This window comes from Nothobranchius furzeri, chromosome 10, assembly GCF_043380555.1.
Source record: "Nothobranchius furzeri strain GRZ-AD chromosome 10, NfurGRZ-RIMD1, whole genome shotgun sequence".
Taxonomy (NCBI): Eukaryota; Metazoa; Chordata; class Actinopteri; order Cyprinodontiformes; family Nothobranchiidae; genus Nothobranchius; species Nothobranchius furzeri.
Window position 1 is genome coordinate 36665952 of NC_091750.1, and position 22637 is coordinate 36688588.

The 22637-nt window shown below is 43.6% G+C and overlaps 1 protein-coding gene across 1 annotated transcript; it reads right to left on the bottom strand.

The window, feature by feature from the left end:
* Positions 1 to 5345: 5345 nt before the first annotated feature.
* On the bottom strand, positions 5346 to 14054 carry ercc6l (excision repair cross-complementation group 6-like). The gene is made up of 4 exons (XM_015960360.3): positions 13895 to 14054; positions 12935 to 12997; positions 8432 to 10514; positions 5346 to 6940 (listed from the first exon to the last, which is right to left on the bottom strand). The coding sequence occupies exons 1-4, from the start codon at positions 13945 to 13947 to the stop codon at positions 5525 to 5527; spliced, it is 3615 nt and encodes a 1204-aa protein (XP_015815846.3). The 5' UTR covers positions 13948 to 14054; the 3' UTR covers positions 5346 to 5524.
* Positions 14055 to 22637: the final 8583 nt, after the last annotated feature.

The following is a 22637-nucleotide window of genomic DNA, read 5'->3' on the forward strand; positions in this document are numbered from 1 at the left end:
CCTCATCAAAAAAACACCAAGGCTCTCAAGTCTGTTAACATGTGTAACCACCTGAAACTGCTCAATTGACTTAACCTCTTCCAACCCCCCCCACCCCCCCCCCTCTCCATGTCTCCATCATTTCCGCCGTTCTTCATTGTACAATGGTATGCTTTAGGGCCCGACCAATATACTTTTTTTGGGGCCGATACCGATATAATGGCCAATAAATCTCCCTCACAGAAGAAAAAATAAAATTTTTCTTAAGCTTAAACCCTTCATTCTCTGCCTTTTTTGATGCAAACTTATTTCTCTATTACACACCAAAGAACTGTCTCCATAAATCACTCGAGTTTCCAAGTAATGCAAATAAGATTATTTAGCAGATCTCAAAAACAACAGAACACACAAACTCAGTCACAGCATAAATCTAACAGTCAAGTATTTTCTTGTAAGCTGCGGTTTCCACAAATACATTTAAACTTAAAGGAATATTCCACCACTCAGTAAAACTGTGTCTTGATAAGATTCCCCAGAGTTAGACAAGTCAGAACAAGCATTTTATAACCAGCCCAACATGATCTGGCAGCAGTTGGTTTTCTTAGTTTAGCATAAAACAACGTAAGTGAATTCACATACATTGTAGTGTTTTTATGTAGGCTAGCCTTGCCTTCCATTGCTTTATGCTAAAACAACTGGTAACATGTTTTTTCTGACTTGGCTAACTCTGGGGAATCTAACGACACACACAAGTTTAGGGACAGAAGATCCCTGTAAGAATATTAAAATAATAAAAATGCAGTAATAAATATGTCTTTGAAGGTTCTCAGTCATCCAGGTCATTGTAGTCTAAGGAGCTTCGAAAGAAAAGCGTCTGGACTTCTTTGAGTTGCTTGAAGACGTTTCACCTCTCATCCGAGAGGCTTCTTCAGTTCTAAGGTCAAATGGTGGAGAGTCCCAGATTCAAACCCAGTGGGAGTTTCCCCCCGAAGAGGGAACAAAAGGCCCCCTGATGATCTTCTACATAAACACATGAGCCAAGGTGTGAGGGTGGGTGTGGGTCCTATTCAGCCAGAGTATCGGGTGAGCTCATTGTGAAGCCTGGCCCCACCCTATCATGTGAATTCCGTAATAATAAATAAAACCGCAGTAATAAATAAAACGTAATACTTGTGCTTCGTAACAAAGTAAATGATAAATGACCCGCACTTGTGTAGCGCCTCTCAGAGTAAGGACTCCAAAGCGCTTTGCACTACGGTGTATCATTCATCCATTCACACACTGATGGTGATGAGCTACGATGTAGCCACAGCTGCCCTGGGGCGCACTGACAGAGGCGAGAAGTAACACTCTGTGGAAGTTCACTTGGTGAACTTATTCACCCTGGACAGGAAATAATTGCACATAACAAACATAAATAAAAATAAATTAAAAAAGTTCCAAAACAATAATTTCTGTTCAAAGTTTAAAGGAGTGGAGCCACACGACATGAGTTCTTAAAGCTGGCGCCATCTGCTGGATAGGTAGCGCAATATCGGCCATATCAGCCGTGTTTTTGGCCGATAATGTTAATGACCCCAATATCGGCCGATATATCGGTCGGGCCCTAGTATGCTTTGTGTGATCCATGTCCACATTTTTATGTTCAAAATGTGTTAAATAAAGTTTAAAAAAAATTTAAATAAACAGGAAAGGAGGACACCGGGTGCTGCAGGAAAAGAAATTCAACACAATGGTAAATGACCTGTATTTGATATAGTGCCTTCTAGAGTCCTGGAACCCCCCAAGGTGCTTTACAACACAATCAGTCATTCACCCATTCACACACACATTCAAACACTGGTGGGGATGAGCTACGATGTAGCCACAGCTGCCCTGGGGCGCACTGACAGAGGCGAGGCTGCCGAGCACTGGCGCCACCGGTCCCTCCGACCACCACCAGCAGGCAACGTGGGTTAAGTGTCTTGCCCAAGGACACAACGACAGCGACAGACTGAGCGGGGCTCGAACCTGCAACCTTCCGATTACGGGGCGAGCACTAAACTCCTGTGCCACCGTCGCCCACAGTAGAGGAAAGTAGTAACTAGAGGTATATTTCTGCAAATGGAGATGTGATGATGACCTGCAGGGACAAGCATTTGGCAGGTCTGCAGCAGTCGGATGGGAAAGGAGCTTCAGCTTCCTGTGCGTTGGAGGGGGTGGTCCAGGTTCTTCATGAATGAGTTTCTTCAGTGTCCTCCTTTTGACCAGTGTCAAATGTCTCCAGCCCGACACTGATCCCAGACCAGCTGTCCTGATGAGCCTGTATTTCTGATGCTAACACCCAGCAAACAGCTGAGAAACCATTAGGAAAGATCACAGCTCAGCTGGACGAAGATCTGCATCTTTATAGCAGAACAGGAGCTTCATGTGATCACTCCGGTTTGGATTTCTTTAGCCCGTGTGTGTGATGTTATGATAAACCTCTGTAGACTTATGAAATACAGTCAGAAGTGTCGAGCTACTGGTGTTTCCAGAAGCTTCTTTGCGTTTAATCACGGACAGTTCCTCCAAAGCTTCAGAGAAACAGGACGGTTCAAATAATCTCTGATGCAGAAATGATGAGAGGCGTTCAGAGGCCGTAGGAACGAGTGGGAATCAGCTTGTTGGCAGATACGTCGATCCTGAACAGAACTCAGACCGGTCAGAATTAAGAGCTGCATTCAGAAAAAAACGGTTTGTTTTCATGCAGAAATGTTTTACAGATAAACAAACGTAACAAAAACGAGTAACCCGCTCAGTCCTGTGCTCATGTGACCTTATTTCCACTAGAGGCGCACGTTTGCAGTTTTACCTTAAAAGTATCTAAACTTAAACAATACAGGACAAAATCAAATAAAGCCCGTCTATTAGGTGCCTGATTTCTTTTATTAAAGTGACAGTGTGTGTTTTCCATGGCGACAGGGGGCAGTACATACCTAAATCAATGCAAGCAAGACCTTACCGACGGATGGCCATTAGGGTCAAAAATCCTTGGGAGTGCGGAAACGATTCCTCGAGTACCTCGAATAATTCGAGTACAAAAAACCCTCGAGTCAAATTCTCTGCCTCGAGGCTTCCTTTAATTCATGTTTAATTAATTCATGGCTTTGCAATCGCCCGGGGTCATGTTTCACCCGGACCGAAATAAGTGACGCGCATACACACTGCACTGAATGCACACGCGAGTAGCGAATGTAACTTAACTTTCCCTTAAGCCATGGCGGACAACGTAGACCCCGGTGGAGTGCGAAAAAGACAGAAAATGTCAAAGGTGTGGGAGCATTTTTCACTTCGTAAGGCGGAAGACGTAGTCCAGTGTAAATACTGTAAAATGGATTTAGCCTACCCAGAGCCGTGTCCAGGACTTTTAAAATGGGGTGGCCCATGTGGGGAACTTGTTTATGCCTGGGTGGCACCAATGGTTATGCTTATTTACACAAATCGTTTATTTATTTATTTACTTTCTAGTGAATTTTGGAGTTTCACATTGCACAATCACCATTTTTTTCTATTCATCTTCTAGTTTTGTGGTGGTTAGCAAGTCACTTCTTGTTGCATTATTGCCACCAACTGGAGTTGAGTGGGACTCTAAATACTATTTATGTGAATATGAATAAATAATATTTATACTACAGAAATGTTCTGTGGGCCTGGGTTAGAAGACAAAGTTAAAGGTGCGTGCACACGCTATTTTTGGAGTTTACAACTCAAGCCTTTTGTCGACAGTGTAAAGTCAATTTAAACTGGAACTTAGTAGGGTGGCACCTGGGGTGGCCAATCAGACTCTAAGGGTGGCATGTGCTACCCCAGGCCACTCCCTGGACACGCCCCTGAGCCTACCACAACACTACGTCCTCCATGCTGCAGCACCTGACCAGGAAACATCCACCTGTAAATGTCACTTCTGCAAGCGGACTCGGAGCCTCTACGAGATAATGCATTTTAGCCTGTATGTCTATATATTCTGCAGACACTGTGCGACTTTTTCGTTTGTAGCACTCAGTTTCAGCTCACACCGTACGTCTGGTAGCAACACGTCGGACTTAAAATGTGCTAAAAATAGCAGTTTTTACAACACGTTGGACTTTTTACTGTGTTGTTATTGATGTCTGTTGTCCCTCAGGATTGCTGCTGGAGGACACGGGTATTTATGAGAGGAAAACAAAATAAAGTAAGTAAATGTGATCAGTATAATTTGACATAACCACGGCAACCATGCTTTCTCGACAATCCTTGTTATTGTGAGAAAAAAAGTGTAGAAATTAAAACGGACGTGTGCTAATAGGGAAATAGCTGGCGAGCCATGTTTGCGCATGCGCCGTGAGCGGTTCTGGTGCTGGTAGATTCTCGCGCGAGGGGAAAATCAGCTCAGGTTGCATACTTATTTTTTGCACAGGCATTTGTTTGCTGTGAAGTAAAGTTGAAGTGCTGAAGTTTTGAAAACTAATTTTGAATAAAACTTGAAGAATAACTGGCAATTGCTTGCTCATTTTAAGAGGTCTTTCATATTTTATAACATGCCGTTTGATATAATGGCTTACAAAGACAAAAGGGTCATTTATTAGAGTACTCGATTAATCGATAAAATATTCAATAGAGTACTCGATTAATCGATAAAAGATTCAGTAGAGTACTCGATTACAAAAATATTCGATAGCTGCATCCCTAGAGTACAACCTCCAGCAAAATAAGAACATCAGATTGCCTTTCATCACTGGCGACGAGTGAGGAGGTAAATGTGTAAAACAACAGTTATTACTGCTTTAATAACCTTTTGTTACAAATCAGTAAACGCATTCTCGCCTCACGGGCTTCCGTAGTAGCAAACATGCAAGGGCGCCCCCAAGGGGTGGCCATGGCCACCCCTAGAAAATTACCATCTGCCAGTGCCACCCCAAAAATTTCTTTGGCCCCATCTGGCCACCCCATCAAAATTTTCTGGAGGCGCCCCTGCAAACATGGCATCCAATATGGCGTCGCCTAGAAATTTAGACCCGCTCCCATGTATTTTAGACCCAATTACTATGGTTACATGTTGTCAAACTGCCAATATTTTTCAACAACTGGGTATCTATTAATTCATTTACAGCAACATTTCAAAGGATATTTCCAGAAATGAATGACAATACTACACACTGTCCCTTTAAGCTGTTTGAAGTTTTTATCCTGTGTAAAGTTTCAGAAAAATAATGAACGTGTTATAAAAACTAAACTCAGTCATATTCCTTTACAAAAGCTTAATAATTTATTTTTAAACACTCAGAGGAGCAAGCAGCTCGTTACAGAAATGATAAAACAATAATACTAATCATGAAGACGAGGAAAAGCTTCTGAAACATCCGTTTTACAAAACAAGCCTCCACATTTAATGCTGAAGATCAGCTGAAGATCAGCTGTTCTACAGAAGCCCAGCAGGGACAAACTGGGTTTAGTGGAGTCTAAAACAGCAGGAGGACAAACAGAAAAATCGTGTCTGGACTTGGACCTGCTGACCGAAACCCAGCTGGAAGAGCTTTTGCTCCGCTCACCTCTGACTCAGGCGCCGGTACAGCTGGATAGTCTTCAGCTGGATTTCAGGATCTCCTGGTCTGATGTCGATGGCTCTGAGGAAGAAGCTCAGCGCCTCCTCCAGCTTCTCCTGGCTGAAACACTCTTCTCCTCTCCGAACTAGAGCATCATAGCTCTCAGACTCCATGGAGCAGTGGTCCGTTCCCTCCCAGAAGACCGACTCGGCTTCACTGCTCCTCTTCTCCAGCCTCATGTCTTCACCTGACTCAACATTAGCTGACAGCTCCTCTTGCTCCTCCTCCTGCTCCTTAGACTCCTCCTCAACATGAAGATCAAAATGAGCAGAATCAGCACCATCCTCGCCGTGCCCTTCGTTCTCTCCTTCAAACTCCTTCTCCTGGAGCTCCAGAGTTGCTTCCACCTTCTCTAGGTTTTTATCCTCCCCGTCTTCCTCCCCCTCATCCTCCTCCTCAGAGTTCAGATCATCTCTCGTCATCTCCTCCGACAGAAAATCATTACTACTTAAAAGGTCCTCGTTATCTTCATGATCATCCTGGTCATCCAAGTCCAAGTCCTCGATGACGGACCGGAGGAGGGACCGCCGAGACACCACTGACAAGTTTCCTCCTACACTCCTTCTGGGAGGAGGAGATGAGCCAGAGGGATCTGATTTTGGAGTGGAGGCTCCAAGCACTGGGAACGAGCGATTGAGAGGACTCTTCAACAGCTTCTCCTCTTCTTCGTCTTCCTCCTCCTCCTCACTGTCATAAATCACAGCTGCTCTTTTCTTCTTCTTGGGAAGGATGAACTCGTTGACTGACTCGTTGATGGACTCGTCTCCTAGAGCCTGGCAGCTGCTGGTGGCCCTTCTGTGAAGACTCTCTGACAGAGACTTGTTGACATCAAAGCTGCCGATCACCTGGAGCTGAGACAGCAGCTTCTGCTCCTCCTCCTCGATCTCTGCGTGGTCTAGAACGTCGTCGCTGTCCTCCAGCTGTAGGTTAAAGTGTCCACCAGAGGACTCCAGCTCGGTGCTCACTCGGGAGGCTACTGCTGGGATGCTGGAGTCGGACAGCTGGAGGACAGAAACCCCTCCGTCCTGAAGCAGACTTGGGTGATTCAACTCCATCTCAGATGGAGAGCTGCTTCTGTTTGGACCAACATGAAAAGGGTCGTGCTGAAACGAGGCGGCTGCAGTCAGATCGATGACCTCAACACTGTGATCCTGCTGGACGTCCATCTCTCCAGAACCAGACTGGTCCAAATCCACCACAACAGGTGAGACGTGGTTGTTGTCGGGCTGAGGGAGGGGAGGACTTGGTTTAGGGTTTCTGGGTTTCTTATCCCGAGTCGTGTCTCTGCTGATGGAGTCCAGCGGTCCTCGAAGCCAGGCCGGTTCCGAACTCAACGCCATGCTCTCGGCCAGCTGCATCTGCAGAAAAACAAAAACGCGAGGGTCAGTCCCTCATCACCTGGAAATGGAAACCTCGAAGACCAATGAAAGAGTGAGAAAACGAAAGCAGGAAGTTCCCCCACCGACACCAAACCACCAGCTGCCCCCCCTAATGAGCGCAAAATGTTTACGTTTTAACTTTTATTGTTGTTTTAATTGTGTTTTTTAACTAAATGTTAATCACGTTGACCGTTCTTTGGGCAGTGTAAAGAGCGAGGTTCCCACGGTAACCGTGTATGCATGTCTGACACACCTGGAGGAAAGTAACCAAACGCCAGTTAACTGATGATGCAGCTCTTGGCCAATCATGGAACTCAAACTAGATCCGGCTTAAACTGGCTCATCCATTTAGTTAGCACATTTCTATCTGAACAAAGCTTGCTTTATGCTTGACGCATTCACTTTCCGCGCGGTGATGCGGCTCGCGGATGGAACGCGCTTCACAACTCGCAGCGTTTATGGTTCATGCGGCTCGTCTATGCGGTGAGCCAATATTCTCCCAAACTGTAGGGGGCAGCATGGAGCTCTACGGCATGCATCCAACACTACACCATGGTAGAAGTAGAAATTACTGTTTACAACATGGCATTCCAGCATTTTTAACAGCGTCCTCATCTTTTCCGACAGTGCGAGCTATTTCCCTCCACGAATTATTAACAACATGTTGATCACGGTGATCTTTGAGAGCTGAATCATACAAATGTCTGTATTTACGAACCTCTGCCATACTAGTTCTTGCCGGTCCGCCATGTTTTTCAGTGTCAGACCGTCCGCGTGGTTAGAAAATTTCCTAGGTGCGCGGTGCGGACGTTTGGGCCGTGCGGAGGCGCGGTGGAGGGGCGTGGTTGTTAAAACAGGGTATCTGCAGGTTTAAGGGAGCCAAATTTAAGACATTTTTAAGGCCACTTTGACAAAATTTAAGCTATTTTTAAAATTAAATTTAAGCTATAATTTCCAGCTATTGCCCGGAACCGGTGCTAACCACGTCGCAAACGTGGGATTAGCCATCCAGTTACCATTAAACTTGCCCTTCCCCATGGCGCAAGCTCCCACTAGCTTAACCAGCTAATGCGCTCATTTAAAAATAGCCCCCCTTCACAACCAACTGAATGTGTATGGTTCCGCTTACGCCAACATCGTACACAAAAAACGCTGAACACCAACTAGAAAAATCATAAAATTTTTATAGAAATAAAAGAATCTTGTTTATTGGGTCTTTGGTCATTTAAGACCTTTGGAAACTGTCTTTAAGGATTATTTGTCATTTTTAAGGCCTTAAATTTGGAAAAGCAAATTTAAGACTTTTTAAAGGACCCGCGGATACCCTGTAAAATGACGCAATTTTGCCGAGCGGAGCCGTGCGAACCTCGCGGACGCGTCAAGCATAAACCAAGCTAGAAGTAACTATATTCATTTGATGATGATGTGTGATCAGGAGTGAAGGAGACAGTGCTCTGATCTTTGACCCACCTGAAGCTCAGACTCGGCCCTCACCAAATCCTGAGCCTTCTGGACCCGTCCTTCAATGTACTGATGTTCCTCCTGGTTTTCGGGGGCCTCATCATGGTTGATGTGGTGGGAGAACATAAGGTCATGGTCAGAAATCCCAAACATGTCCATGGTGTGAAGGTGAGCGATGTGTTCGTCCAGCACCGGGTCACTCCGTCGGTGTCTAGAGTGCAACTCCTGCAGCTGACGTTGAGTGGAGGAGGACCGAGTGTCCTCCAGAATGAACAGCTGCCTCAGATCCTGTCTGCTGAAGTATCTGAACGGGTTCTTGTTGTCTCCGGTGTTCTGTCTGATGAGGGAGTCTTTGAAAACCTGCCGCCTGTAGATCTTCTCCTCCACGGTGCCACAGGTGATAAGCCGGTAGATGACGACATCTTTTTTCTGGCCTATGCGGTACGCACGGTCCACAGCCTGGGAGTCTGTAGCTGGGTTCCAGCTCGGATCGTAGATGACGACTCGGTTTGCTGCGGTCAGCGTGATGCCCACTCCGCCGACCTGAGTGGTCAGGAGGAAGACGGAGTAACTCGTGTCTGACTGGAACAGAGAGATGAGCCTCTCTCGCTCGGCAATTTGCAAGATGGTTCCATCCAGCCTCAGAACCTTGAATCCTCTGTTGCCAAGGATACGCTGCAGGAAGTCAAGCACTTTCCTGTAGTGAGCAAAGACGAGGGTTCGGTGGCCTTCCTGTCGGAGTCTTTCCAGCAGCTGAAGTAAAAATGTGAGTTTTCCAGACTCTGTTACTAAAGTTTCATCTGAAACGTCACCGACGCTGTGAGGGTCAGTCGCTGCCTCTTCGTCCGGGAAACCTTCAGCAGGATCTTCCAGACCCAACTTTGCTATAGCGTTGGCAGAAAGCAGTCTTGGATGGTCGCACAGCTTTTTGAGGATGGTTAGTTCTGCCAGAGGCGATCTGGTGGTCGTGAGCAGCTCCTTGATGTGCTCCATGGAGATGAACTGCCTGTAAATGTCCTCTTGAATAGGACTCAGGTAAGTCCAGACGATCAGGTCGTTCTTTCGGGTCAGCTGTGGCATGACCGCCCCAGAGTGCGTCTGACCAGCTGTGGTCTCGTCTTTGTTGGCCTCCTCTTCTCCCGTTCCACCGGTCTTCTGAACTTCAGCCTTTGTCCTACGGAGGTAGTAGGGTTTTATTAGGGCTATGAGGTTTTCAGACATCCTGGAACCAAGAACCTTTTCTCCAGGAGTGGCATCCTTCTCCCTGGCCCGAGTGATGGGGTTCTCATACTCCGTTTTGAAGGTCTTCGCCGTTCCGAGGAGAGATCCCTTACAGGCAAAATCAAAGAGGGTCCACATCTCCCTCAGGTTGTTCTGAACCGGAGTTCCTGTCAGGAGAATCCTGTTCCTGGACGGGATGGCGTACGCACTTTTGGCCGTTTTAGTTGTGGAGTTCTTTATTTTGTGGGCCTCGTCCAGGACCATGTAGTCCCAACAGAATTCCTTCCCCTGATACGAGGCCAGCTGTTGCCAGTTGTTCATTAGCATCGTGTAGGTGGTGATGATGACGCCTCCCCTCCTCTGGACCCTCTCTAAACTTCTGGTCCTCTCCGCTTTGCTCGAACCATGAAACTCCTTCACCCTCATGCCAGGAGTCCATTTGGTGAACTCCTTGACCCAGTTGGTGATCAGGGATGTTGGCATGACAAGAAGCGTGTGTCTGATCAGCTCACTGTCATACATGCCAGAGAGGAACGATATAATCTGGATGGTCTTACCCAGACCCATATCGTCAGCCAGGACTCCCCCTTTTCGGTTCTCTTTGTAGAGGCAGTAAAGAAAGGCAACGCCGTCCCTCTGATAGTTGTACAGCCTGTCAAAAAGCTCTCGGTACAGCATTAAACCGCAGTTGTTCACATCGACAAAGTCACCATCCTCATCCTCCGTGTCATTCTGAGCCACAATTTCTTCGATCTTCTTTATCCTGCTCGCTAGTTTGGGAGTCTGGTGAATGCCGTAGGCCAGCCTGAAGAGTTCCAGAGCTTTCTGGATGTCTCCTTGTTTGGCAACACGTTTCCCATCTGAAATCAAGCTGGAAGAAAAAAAAAAGGAATATCAGCAGGTCCTGAAGTAATCACATTGGAAGGGAAAGTCATAGAGATGGTCCATGAGTATAAGCACCTAGGTGTTTGGATAGATCACTCCCATACCTTTATATCTCATATAGATAAACTGGTGAAAACATTAGAACTAAAGCTGGGGTTCTACTTCCGTAATAAGTCGTGTTTTTCTTTAGGAGGGAAAAAAGCAACTTGTCTGTACTAGATGATGGTGATCTTCTATATATGAATGCTTCTTTAACTGTGCTACAAAAACGGGACTCGGTTTACCATCCTCTCTGAGATTCACCACAAACTGTAGAGCCATCACTGTGAATTATGTTCACGAGTGAAATGGCCGTCGTTGGCAATTAGACAAAATCATTGATGTGTTTTTATTTACAAAGCAGTGTTTGGATTGTTACCTCCTTATATTTGCACTTTAATCACACGAAAAAATGTTAATTCCCGTTCTCTAAAGGGACTTTACAGAGTTTTGAAGTTTTATGCTCGTGATTGCCCCCTCAGGCCAAAAGCGTAAAGGCAGCTTCAATAGTGGGCTCGTGCACGAGGCGCGCATGCTGTACGTGCACACTCCTTAACGAAAATAACAGCTGAGACAGTCCCTTGTGTGTGTGTGTGTGTGTGTGTGTGTGCGTGCGTGTGGCCCGGAGGACAGGAGAACACGCAGCTAATTAATTAAATAATGTGGTTCTGTACCTTTCTCTTCAGCACAGCCGACAAAGGTTTATGATGGGTCAGTCCTCCTGCATGCTCAGATCATTCCCTTCCCTTGCTTGAAAAATTGTTCCAAAATGAAAGTTGAACCCACATCTTTTTTATCTGTGAATTCAATGCCGTTTGGCGAGTCTCAAATAAAAATTTGGGCATCTTACTGTAAAAAAATATACCATTAATGTAAAAAAGAAACTCTAAATAAACTATGTTCACACCCAGAATCAAACCCAGGTCTTCTGCATGAGAGTCAGACATCTTACTAGGTGAGCTAAAGCACCAGTGATGTCCTTTGTATCTGTAACATTTATATCCTTGATGACAGATGAAACAACGTCAAACCAAAGAACGGTTCGGAGTGAAAATGGCTATTTTGTTGCTAATTTGCAGGAAATATCTAGAAGAAAGTTCTACAGAAAGTAGCTAAGGGTCCTCAGAAATGTAGCTAGCTTTGTCACTAGGCGTTAGGAACAGCGACAAAGTGGCACTGCCTCTCTCTCTGCTGCTAAAGCTACGGATAGCAAACGCTACGGGCGATGCCTGAGCGTGAACGCGCATGAAGCAGCCTGCTCGACCCGAGCATCTCTCTTTTTCTGTGATTTTACAGAAAAACAGGCAATCACAGTAAAAAATGCCAGAGCTCATTCTACAGGACCAGGGCATTGCAGGAGAACGTATGAAGAAGACATTTATTATTTCTATACATGTTTGGCTGTCAAACTTCCATAATGCCCCTTTAAGGTCTAACGATCAGTTGCTACTTTCTGTTCCTTTTGCTCGCACACAGTTAGGAAAGAGAGCCTTCGCCTGCTCTGCTCCTTCTGCTTGGAACCAGCTGCAGAAATCCTGGAAAATGACCGAGCAGGTTTCACTAAATGCCTTCAAAACCAAACTGACAGCTTCAGAGACCGCATTAGTAACTTGTAACTGCTTTTAATGATTGAGTGTTTTATCATTGTCATTTTGTTAACTGGAATTTTTGCTGCCTCTTGGCCAGGGCTCCCTTGTAAAAGAGGTTCTTAACCTCAATGGGTCTCTATCCTCGTTAAATAAAGGTTAAATAAAAATAAAAATAAAGGTTCTTTAGCAGTTCAGACTAAATGATTTACAGTAAAAACATAAATTAGTAAATCTGCATCAAGTTGGCTAATAGAACCAGGAAACGAGTCACAGAATCACCAATTTGTAGCACATTTATGTAAATTAACATTTTCTCTTAGTGATAGTTTTCATTTATTCCACGCTCTTTATCTAAACATGAAAATAAAACATGTTACTGAATCAAGGACGCATTTTCAGAGCTAAAATTCAGCTTCCTATCAAACTGTTATTGATGTTTTTGAACATTTCATCCAACTTAAAGAGTTCGTTTACATGCTGATCACAAATGTGTCATCTAAATCAGTAACAACTTTTATCAGGAAGAGCAAAATGATTCGTAAACAATAAGAAAATAAATGAATACTAGTTGTGCTCACAGTGTATTTATTATTTCCTAAAATAAAGAATAAGTTTATGAGTGTATGTTTGAGCGTGGGGGCTAAAAACACCCACACACAAGATAATTACAGACTTGAGAGAAAACTGCTGGTTTTATTTCTAGTCCTTCAGTTACTCAGCTCATCAGATATGAAGGAATTTCATCATAATCAAAAACAGATGATTGTGTGTGAGATACCTGGTATACTTCTCCATCATCTTGTCCTCTGCGTGGTTGTCCTCTGCGTGGATGGACAGAGATCTGGACAGAAAAATCTATGTTAGAAATTCAGAAGATAGATCTCAACTTTACTGAGCAAGACCAAACACGTTCAGATTTCAGATTTATTGGCCAAGTAAAATTACATTTACAAGGAATTTAGCTTCGGTAGATGTTCGCTCTCTAACACATACAACAACTACAATAAATGAGAATAAAAATACATGAAAAACACATAAGAACACGTATACCCACACACATGTTCATTTACACACACACATATATACATATGTATACACACACACACACACACTCATATCCATAAGCATACTGAATAAGCATTAAAACCTATAATAAAAAGATGGTAAAAGAATCTACAGATTCAGGAGAGAAATGGCTGAATGAAAGAAACTGTTCTTGTGTCTGATAGTTTTTGTGTACAGCGATCTATCGCGTCTGCCAGATGGGAGGAGATGGAAGAGAGTAGATGCAGGATGTGTGGCATCTTGGACAATATTCACTGCCTTTTTCCTGGTCCTGCTGATGTACAGTTCCTGGACAGAGGGCAGCTGGGCACCAATGATTTTTCCTGCTGTTTTAATAATACGCTGTAGTCTGCATTTGTCCATTTTTGTGGCTGACCCAAACCAGACAGTGATGGATGAGCAAAGTATGGATTCCACTGCAGCAGTGTAAAAGATGATCAGCAGCTCTTGTAGTAGGCCGTACTTCCTTAGTTGCCGTAAGAAATACATCCTCTGCTGAGCCTGCTCCTTTGCCCGTCTCAACGGGCTCAGTATTGCTGTAAACCTTGGCTTGTAAAATTGGAGAAATAACTAAGAATTGATGTTACGGAAACGCATGTGAGTTCAAACGCCTTTAGCAGCTAGCTAGCTAGTTTGGTAAACGCTCTTGTAAATGCACCGTAAGCTCACTTACTTTTCGAGTCTGTCAGAAACATGAGAAACCTGTTCATCGTGACGAGAGTCCATTTTGTTACTTTTCTGCTAGTCCGTTGTAATAATACAGCAATAAACTCTACGCAGATGTTTGCATTTATATCTTCTCGGATTTCTCCGCCATTTTTTATAGCCAATCAGAGACCACGCTGTGATCCCATATCCGGTTACGCTGTCCAATCACAAAAACGACTGGGCAGAACTTAGTTACGTAATTTCCGACTTGGAAATTCTGATGACAACGTACGACTGAATTCAAATTCAGCCAAGAACGAGAAGGTGTTTAACAGTTTGATGTAATAAGCTTAATGGTTCACCAGCTATTAAATCATTTTGGTGCTTTAATAGAATTCTGTTATTTAAATTTTTAACATCTAATACATTTTGGCATGTTTTGAATCTACAGTTGCAGTTAAACATTCCTCCTGTAGAGGGCGATGTCTCAAAAACTGTAAAAGGAAAGGCAGCTTTGTTTGTACAGCACATTTCATACACAAGAGTAATTCAGTGTGCTTAATTAGCAAGAATAGTAAGAACATTAAAAATCATCAAGCCAGAAAGTACACACAAACTAATTTTTGATTTAAAAATTAAAAGAAAGGGACTTAACTAAAGGGTGAAATTTACAATGATTATACAAAAAATATGTATAAAACTACAGCCTAGAGGTACTTTTATGAAGTGTCGAGAATGCATAACTGTCAAGTACACAGGTGGCAGGTACGGCCAGTCACACGTTGGCAAGTATCAGCAGAGCCAACAGATGAGCTTATGGATGGTTCTGATAGGAAGCAGGCTTCAAAACAAGCGGTTGTATTCCACTTGGTCCTAGTGCTCAATCAGTGTCTACTTAATATAGCGTAATATATTTTTGGGATGGTAAAAGTGCAGGGACCCCCCCCCCCCCCCCCACACACACACACACACACACACCAATCGGGCATCTGATTAGGATGCCTCCTGAACGCCTCCTGAGGTTTTCTGGGCATGTGCAACTGGGAGGAGACCCAAGGGAAGACCAGGACACGTTGGAGGGACTTTGTCTCTCAACTGGCCAGGGAACGCCTTGTGGTTCCCCCGGAAGAGCTGGGCTAAGTAACTAGAGAGAGGGAAGTCTAGGCATCTCTCGGCTTAGGCTGCTGCTCCCGCGACCCGACTCTGGATAAGCGGTTGAGAATGGATGGATGGAGGAGGTGGATGCCAGAGGAGCGCAGGGTTCATATGGTAAAAGTAGGTCTGAGAGATAAGAGGGCTGAAGACCATTAAGACCCTTAAAAACAATTAGGAGTACCTAAATATCCAAACAAGAATACACAAACACAGAGACTCAAAATCCCGGAGCAGTTTCCAGACCAGACCGAGGCTCTACTGAGGCCTTTCCACGGAGCTAGCTCTGTGGTCACGTGGGTCTGATGCTCATTAATTATACAGAATTTTAGGCTTTTAATACACTTAAACAGAAGAGTGAGAAAAACATTCACCCCCCTCAGAGTTGTCATGAGTGTAAACTAGATCATTTAAACCAAAAACATGTTTTGGTACCAGGCTGTAAACATGTTTATTTCTGCTGTGAAATTGGTATTTTTAACATGGGAGTCAATGAGGATTTGCTCGCTTCTGACACCAGCCCCTAGTGGATGAGGGTGGAACTGCAACTTTTGTCACTTCCGTGTTGGCTTCATTTTCATACCAGTATTATGGGGGCTTGCCATTACAGGTCAGTCATCATGGACTTTGTGGACTGGTGTGAGCGTAACCACCTTCCCTTGAACACCAGTAAAACATGAAAATGGTGATTGACTTCCATACATATATATATATATATATATATATATATATATATATATATATATACACATTTATACACATACATATATGTATGTATATATATATACATATTTTTATATACATATATACACACATATGTATATATATATATTTACATACATATATATACACACATATATATATTCATATGTATATATATACATATTTATATACACATACATATATATATATATATATATATACACACACATATATATATACATATGTATATATATATACATATTTATATACACATACATATATATATACAGTGGGCAAAAAAGTATTTAGTCAGCCACCCAAGGGCGTCAGTTTGTTTTCAGAATTGCTGGGGACAATAACCATACACTTGAGTGGGGTTTAAAAATTGCTGGGGACAATAAAGTAGGCTAGCACAGGGGTCGGCGGCTCTTCCATCCATCTGATGCGGCTCTCTGTGCTTGTGAAATAATGAATGGATATTTAAATAAAAAGCTTTATATTTTACTGCATTAATTTTACATCTGTAAGCTAATTCTAAATGTAAAGATTGTCTGCGTAAACCTGAACAGTTCCAACCCGGTCTTACTGTGAGACCGGGTTGACGCGTCACGCTTGTGCGTAATCATATCGGCGCTTCTGAGCTGCTTTCTGACCTTCCCCACCTACAAAGTTTAATTACAACAATCAAACGTGACAGAGCCTGGATTTGTATTCTGAACAGTCTAAACATGTTTTAAAAAGAAACGTAGGACAAAAGTGGCACCTGCTCAGTAAAACCATCAACAGGGTGAAAAATACCAAAAATTGAAAGCAGAGACGGGCTACTACTTTTGGATCCACTTTATATAAATCGTTTTATTGATTATCGTCTAATGAAAGATAATTAAGACGTACATGAGCGATCAGGCGCGTTGCAAGCTTTTCAAAAGTGTGGGGGATGTTGTCTGTGCCTAAAATAATTTCATGTTATTCATCTTATTAGTTTAATTTCCGTAATAGCGGAGCAGGTGCGAATTTTAGACGCGTCATGCATCCGTTTCAAACATGTTTAAACTGTTCAGAATACAAATCCAGGCTCTGTCTCGTTAGATTGGTGTAACTAAAGTTTGTACTGAATGAAACTTTACATTAAACCATGTTGAAAAGTAAAGGATCTGATTAAATAGTTTCCCCCTCATTTACAGTCAGTACAGTGCAGTGCGCACGGCTCTGGGGTTAATCAAGTTTAATTGTAACATTAATGTGTTACTGGACACGCTGGTCTGGTTGGTTAGACCAGTGTTTGAAGTGGAAAACACACACACACACACACACACACACACACACACACACACACACACACACACACACACACACACACACACACACACACACACACACACACACACCAATTAAAATAATGCTGATAGCATGGACTAGAAGACAGGTGATGGGTTACGTATTTAAATGATGATCAGGCTGCTGTAAAATGTAATCTCCAGACACAAATATCCTCTAGTCTTTCTCTAGTTGCTCTGCTCTTGTCTGGGCTGACGTAGCTGACGGTGCGCGCGGCACGCCTAACTAGCGGCTGATGCACATTTTACGCATTTGGAGAGGTGGACTGGATGCTTTGCGTTTACTGGAAGTTGGTCCACTTAATGCACGGTTGTAGACTAGATATTAATGACAAATGAATGAAAATTAAATTGTGAGTTTTTACTTCATATTTTAGAAATAAAAATGACGGGGGAAATCATTTATGATGTCTTTTTAAACTAAATTTTCTAGCGCGACCTGCCTGCTTCACTTAAGTCTCTGCTTATTAAGGTCCGTCCAAAATTACCGTGGCCCACCCAAAAGTGAAAACCTGGCGCCGCGCCAGTTATAAACCTCTGCAAATTGTTGTTCTTCACTTTATCAAACTCAGACTTTGTACAGCTAATGTCAAGATGTAAAATTATGAATTCAGTCCAGCTCTTCCGTCCCTCCCTCTCCTGCTCTCCTGGAAACCCGACATTGCTGGGAGGTGAAGAAGGAGATGAGGCAAACAGAGTGAGTGCGACGTAAAGAAACCAGACTGGTGTGGAGGTGAGCAAAACAGCTGGAAAAGTGTGGGTGTTGAATCCCCCACGGGTGCGATGCCCCCGGCTGCTGTCACCTGTTGTGAGCAGCGCTCTGCTGTCTGAGGATAGGCCCCGCCCGCAACGCTGCGGCTGCTGCGGTGTTTTCTTTACCGTGGGAAATGGGTAATAATGGCTCTTTGATGGGAACAGGTTACCGACCCCTGGTATAAGATCTGAGCTGGTAAAACAAAAATCCTCATCAGCAGGCTTTTTTGAAAGTGGGGGGGACACAGCTGCCAATCACGAATTTTGCCGGGGACATGTCCCCGGCGTCCCCGGTTAAAATGACGCCTATGCAGCCACCGATTGTGCAAGTTCTCCTACTTAAAATGATGACAGAGGTCAGTAATTTACATCATAGGTACACGTCAACTGTGAGAGACAGAATGTGAAAAAAAATCCATGAATTCACATGGCAGGATTTTTAAATAATTTATTTGTAAATCAGGGTGGAAAATAAGTATTTGGTCACTTCAAACAAGGAAAATCTCTGGCTCTCACAGACCTGTAACATCTTCTTTAAGAAGCTTTTCTGTCCTCCACTCGTTACCTGTATTAATGGCACCTGTTTGAACACATTATCTGTATAAAAGACACCTGTCCACAGCCTCAGTCAGACTCCAAACTCCACTATGGCCAAGACCAAAGAGCTTTCGAACGACACCAGGAAAAGAATTGTAGACCTGCACCAGACTGGGAAGAGTGAATCTACAATAGGAAAGCAGCTTGGTGTGAAAAAATCAACTGTGGGAGCAATTATCAGAAAATGGAAGACATACAAGACCACTGATAATCTCCCTCGATCTGGGGCTCCACGCAAGATCTCATCCCGTGGGGTCAAAATGATGAGAACGGTGAGCAAGAATCCCTGAACCACACGGGGGGACCTGGTGAATGACCTGCAGAGAGCTGGGACCACAGTAACAAAGGTCACCATCAGTAACACACTACAACGGCAGGGAATCAAATCCTGCAGTGCCAGACGTGTTCCGCTGCTGAAGCCAGTGCATGTCCAGGCCTGTCTGAAGTTTGCCAGAGAGCACATGGATGATACAGCAGAGGATTGGGAGAATGTCATGTGGTCAGATGAAACCAAAGTAGAACTTTTTGGTATAAACTCAACTCGTCGTGTTTGGAGGAAGCAGAATACTGAGTTGCATCCCAAGAACACCACACCTACTGTGAAGCATGGGGGTGGGAACATCATGCTTTGGGGCTGTTTTTCTGCTAAGGGGACAGGACGACTGATCCGTGTTAAGGACAGAATGAATGGGGCCATGTATCGGGAGGTTTTGGCTCAGAATCTCACATCAGTGAGAGCTTTGAAGATGAAACGTGGCTGGGTCTTCCAACACGACAATGATCCCAAACACACCGCCCGGGCAACAAAGGAGTGGCTCCGTAAGAAGCATTTGAAAGTCCTGGAGTGGCCTAGCCAGTCTCCAGACCTCAACCCCATAGAAAATCTGTGGAGGGAGTTGAAAGTCCGTGTTGCTCGGCGACAGCCCCACAACATCACTGCTCTCGAGAAGATCTGCATGGAGGAATGGGCCAAAATACCAGCTACTGTGTGTGCAAACCTGGTAAAGACCTATAGTAATCGTTTGACCTCTGTTATTGCCAACAAAGGTTATATTACAAAGTATTGAGTGGAATTTTTGTTATTGACCAAATACTTATTTTCCACCCTGATTTACAAATAAATTCTTTAAAAATCCTGCCATGTGAATTCATGGATTTTTTTTCACATTCTGTCTCTCACAGTTGAAGTGTACCTATGATGTAAATTACTGACCTCTGTCATCATTTTAAGTGGGAGAAATTGCACAATCGGTGGCTGACTAAATACTTTTTTGCCCCACTGTATGTACATATACACACATGTGTGTATATATATATAATGTGTGTGTGTGTTATTTATGTAATCATATACACACACATTTAAACTTCATCACCCCCTTCACTCTGAATTAGACACACAAGATGGAAAAAAAATACCGGTTATTAATATCAGCCCAGTTCTACTTATCAGACTGATACCAATATGTTAAAGAAATAACTTATATTGGCCAATATCAATATTGATGCCAATATATCACTCATCCCTAGTAAAAACAGTCTCATTATTTATATTTTACTGGGTAAGAAACACACTCAGAGCCATTAAAACAAATCCAGTCGTGTTTTGGGGCGGGACAGGTTTCCTTCCACTGGGTGAACAAGAAACCAAATACTAAACTTTTATCTTGATGCTTCATCTTTTTTTCTAGTAAAAATTTGGAATAAGTCTCCACAAACAGAAGCTTTTATTGTGAAATGTCTTGTGTGTGTTTTTATTCGAAACCTCCAAAATTTTTCATAATTTTTTTTTAGGTTTAACTGGATTTAAAACTGGTTTGTTGACAAACGACAGGAAAGAAGAACATGTGTAAAACCATGAAGAGTTCCTTTTAACACGTTTACTGCAGAACCTGAACATTGTACAGTGTATGGTTCAGAACAATGGAGCGGTCTCTAAAGCTTTGACCCGGGCAGCAAAAACCAGAACGTTCTTCTCCACCTCAGCGTTGATCTGGGCCTGCGAGGCTCGTGGGTTTTCCTTGAGGTACTCGGAGATGCTCAAGATGCAATCCCTCTGAGAAGACACACGGAGACAGGAAGTGGAACCAACCTTTTTTTTAAGGTACACAGACACCTGACTGATAAGCTCATTATTTGTTCTGCTGTGGGCTAAGTCAAATAAGAAAGACACACACATTTTTAACTGAAACTCAGTCAGATGCAGACCTGAAGCTGAAGAAATCTCACCTTGAAAGCGTCCACTTTGTCCTGTCCAGTGATCCGGTTCAGCAGCTCTCTGCCAACCTGAACGCCTGTCACCGCGGCCAGCGTCTTCCTGTCTGGCTCTGACTGAGAGGACAGCCAGCGCAGCAGTGCCACCTGCACCACAAGCACAGGTGAATAATTAGAATGAAACAATCGCTGGCTGCAGCAGGTCAACAGATTGTTTAAATCGACTCCTCTAGCGTCTGGTTTAAAGCTCACCTGGGTGAATGTAAACCTGCCCTGTCACTGAGGCGTCTGCCTGGACTTTCAGGTGAGGAAGTCCATCCTTCATCCCAGGAATTTTGGTCAGAGAGTAGAAGGCTGTTTTCCTCAAACATAAAACCATGTCTGACTTTCACTTTGCTAGTTTTATTGTTCAACCAACCAGAAGGCTTTCAGCCGTTTAAAAAAAAAAAACATTCCTGACTGTCAACAACAGAAACCATGGAGGAACAACAGACTGGAAGCAGAACACCTCTAGGTCTCTGGACCGGCTTCTACTTTCAGGAGTTTAATGTTACAACGTGAGTGATGTACTGTTGGTTACAACTTGCAGTCTCGACAGCAAGAGAATAACGAGAATGTTGTAAGCAAGGGCGCCCCCAAGGGGTGGCCATGGCCACCCCTAGAAAAGTGCCCCCCCCCCCCAGGAAAAGCCAGTGTTAATACATCATATCAGGCCTAGTCCACATGTAGCTGTTTTTTTTTTAAAATGATTATCCGCCCCACCAAAAACTTGCATCCACACCACCTCGTTTAAAAAAAAACTGTCCACACGTACCCGGATAAATACGTTGTTTAGGACATGCCAGACCTGTAGGCGGCAGTACTTCCCCCGTTCTTAACCTCGTCCTTCGTCTGTGGTCTTCTGCAAGGAGCAGTAATTCCGCTTGCAAGAGCAAACAAGCAAAAAGCGCTTGGACAATTGATAAAGCGAGCGCAGCTCTGAGGGCATCCATGCTGTCGGCTAGTGTAAACACAGGTCGCACACGTGATGTCAGCATTTTTTTTTGTCACGGAAAGTGACGTTGCGGACCTTAAAACTCCGGTTTTGTCCGTCCACACGCAGACACCCAAAACGGAGAAAACGCTGATCTTCACTTTGGCCGGAGTTTTTAAAAAGATCTGTTTTCGTGTGAAAAAACTCCGTTTTCGTGTGGATGACAGGCCAAAACGTAGAAAAAATATCTACGTTTTGGCAGATCCCCGGCTACGTGTGGACAGGGCCTCAGTCAAACCATAAACTGATCTTGTTTTTTCAAGACATTATTGTAAAACCAAATAAAAATAATACAATTAATCAGTAAAGAAATAATCAGAATGAAAAAAATGCAATTGTTTCTGCTGCTCACCATTTAAAACAAGAGACGCCTCTGTCAGTGCGCCCCAGGGCAGCTGTGGCTACATCGTAGCTCATCACCACCAGTGTGTGAATGTGTGTGTGTGAATGGATGAATGATACACTGTAGTGTAAAGCGCTTTGGAGTCCTTACTCTGAGAGGCGCTATACAAGTGCGGGTCATTTATCATTTATTTATCATTTTTAACTCCATATTGTTTTGTGAACACAGCAACACAGGTGAATTAACCTAAAAAAATGCATGTTTAAATTAAATTTGAAAAAAACATTTTAAATAAATGAAATATATTTTCTGAAATATTCGTGTTTTTAAAATTTAGGTAAATTTTGTTGGATACATACTGTTTCTTTGTTTGTTTTGTTTTTTTAGAATAAAAATGAATAAAGGAGCAATGCAATTCATCGCCGCAGGCTAAACTCTCCCAGAGTTACCGCAAGGACCAATTTGGGGTGTCACTCCAAAAATGTCTTTGGCCACCCCCTATCAAAAATTTCTGGAGGCGCCCCTGGTTTTAAGACATACGAATTGATTAAAAATCGTCTAGATGGGACGAGGACGGTAAAAGCAAAGAAACGTCTCAGGTTCTGGTTCAGATGACCGTCTGCTCAGCTTGTAAATATTT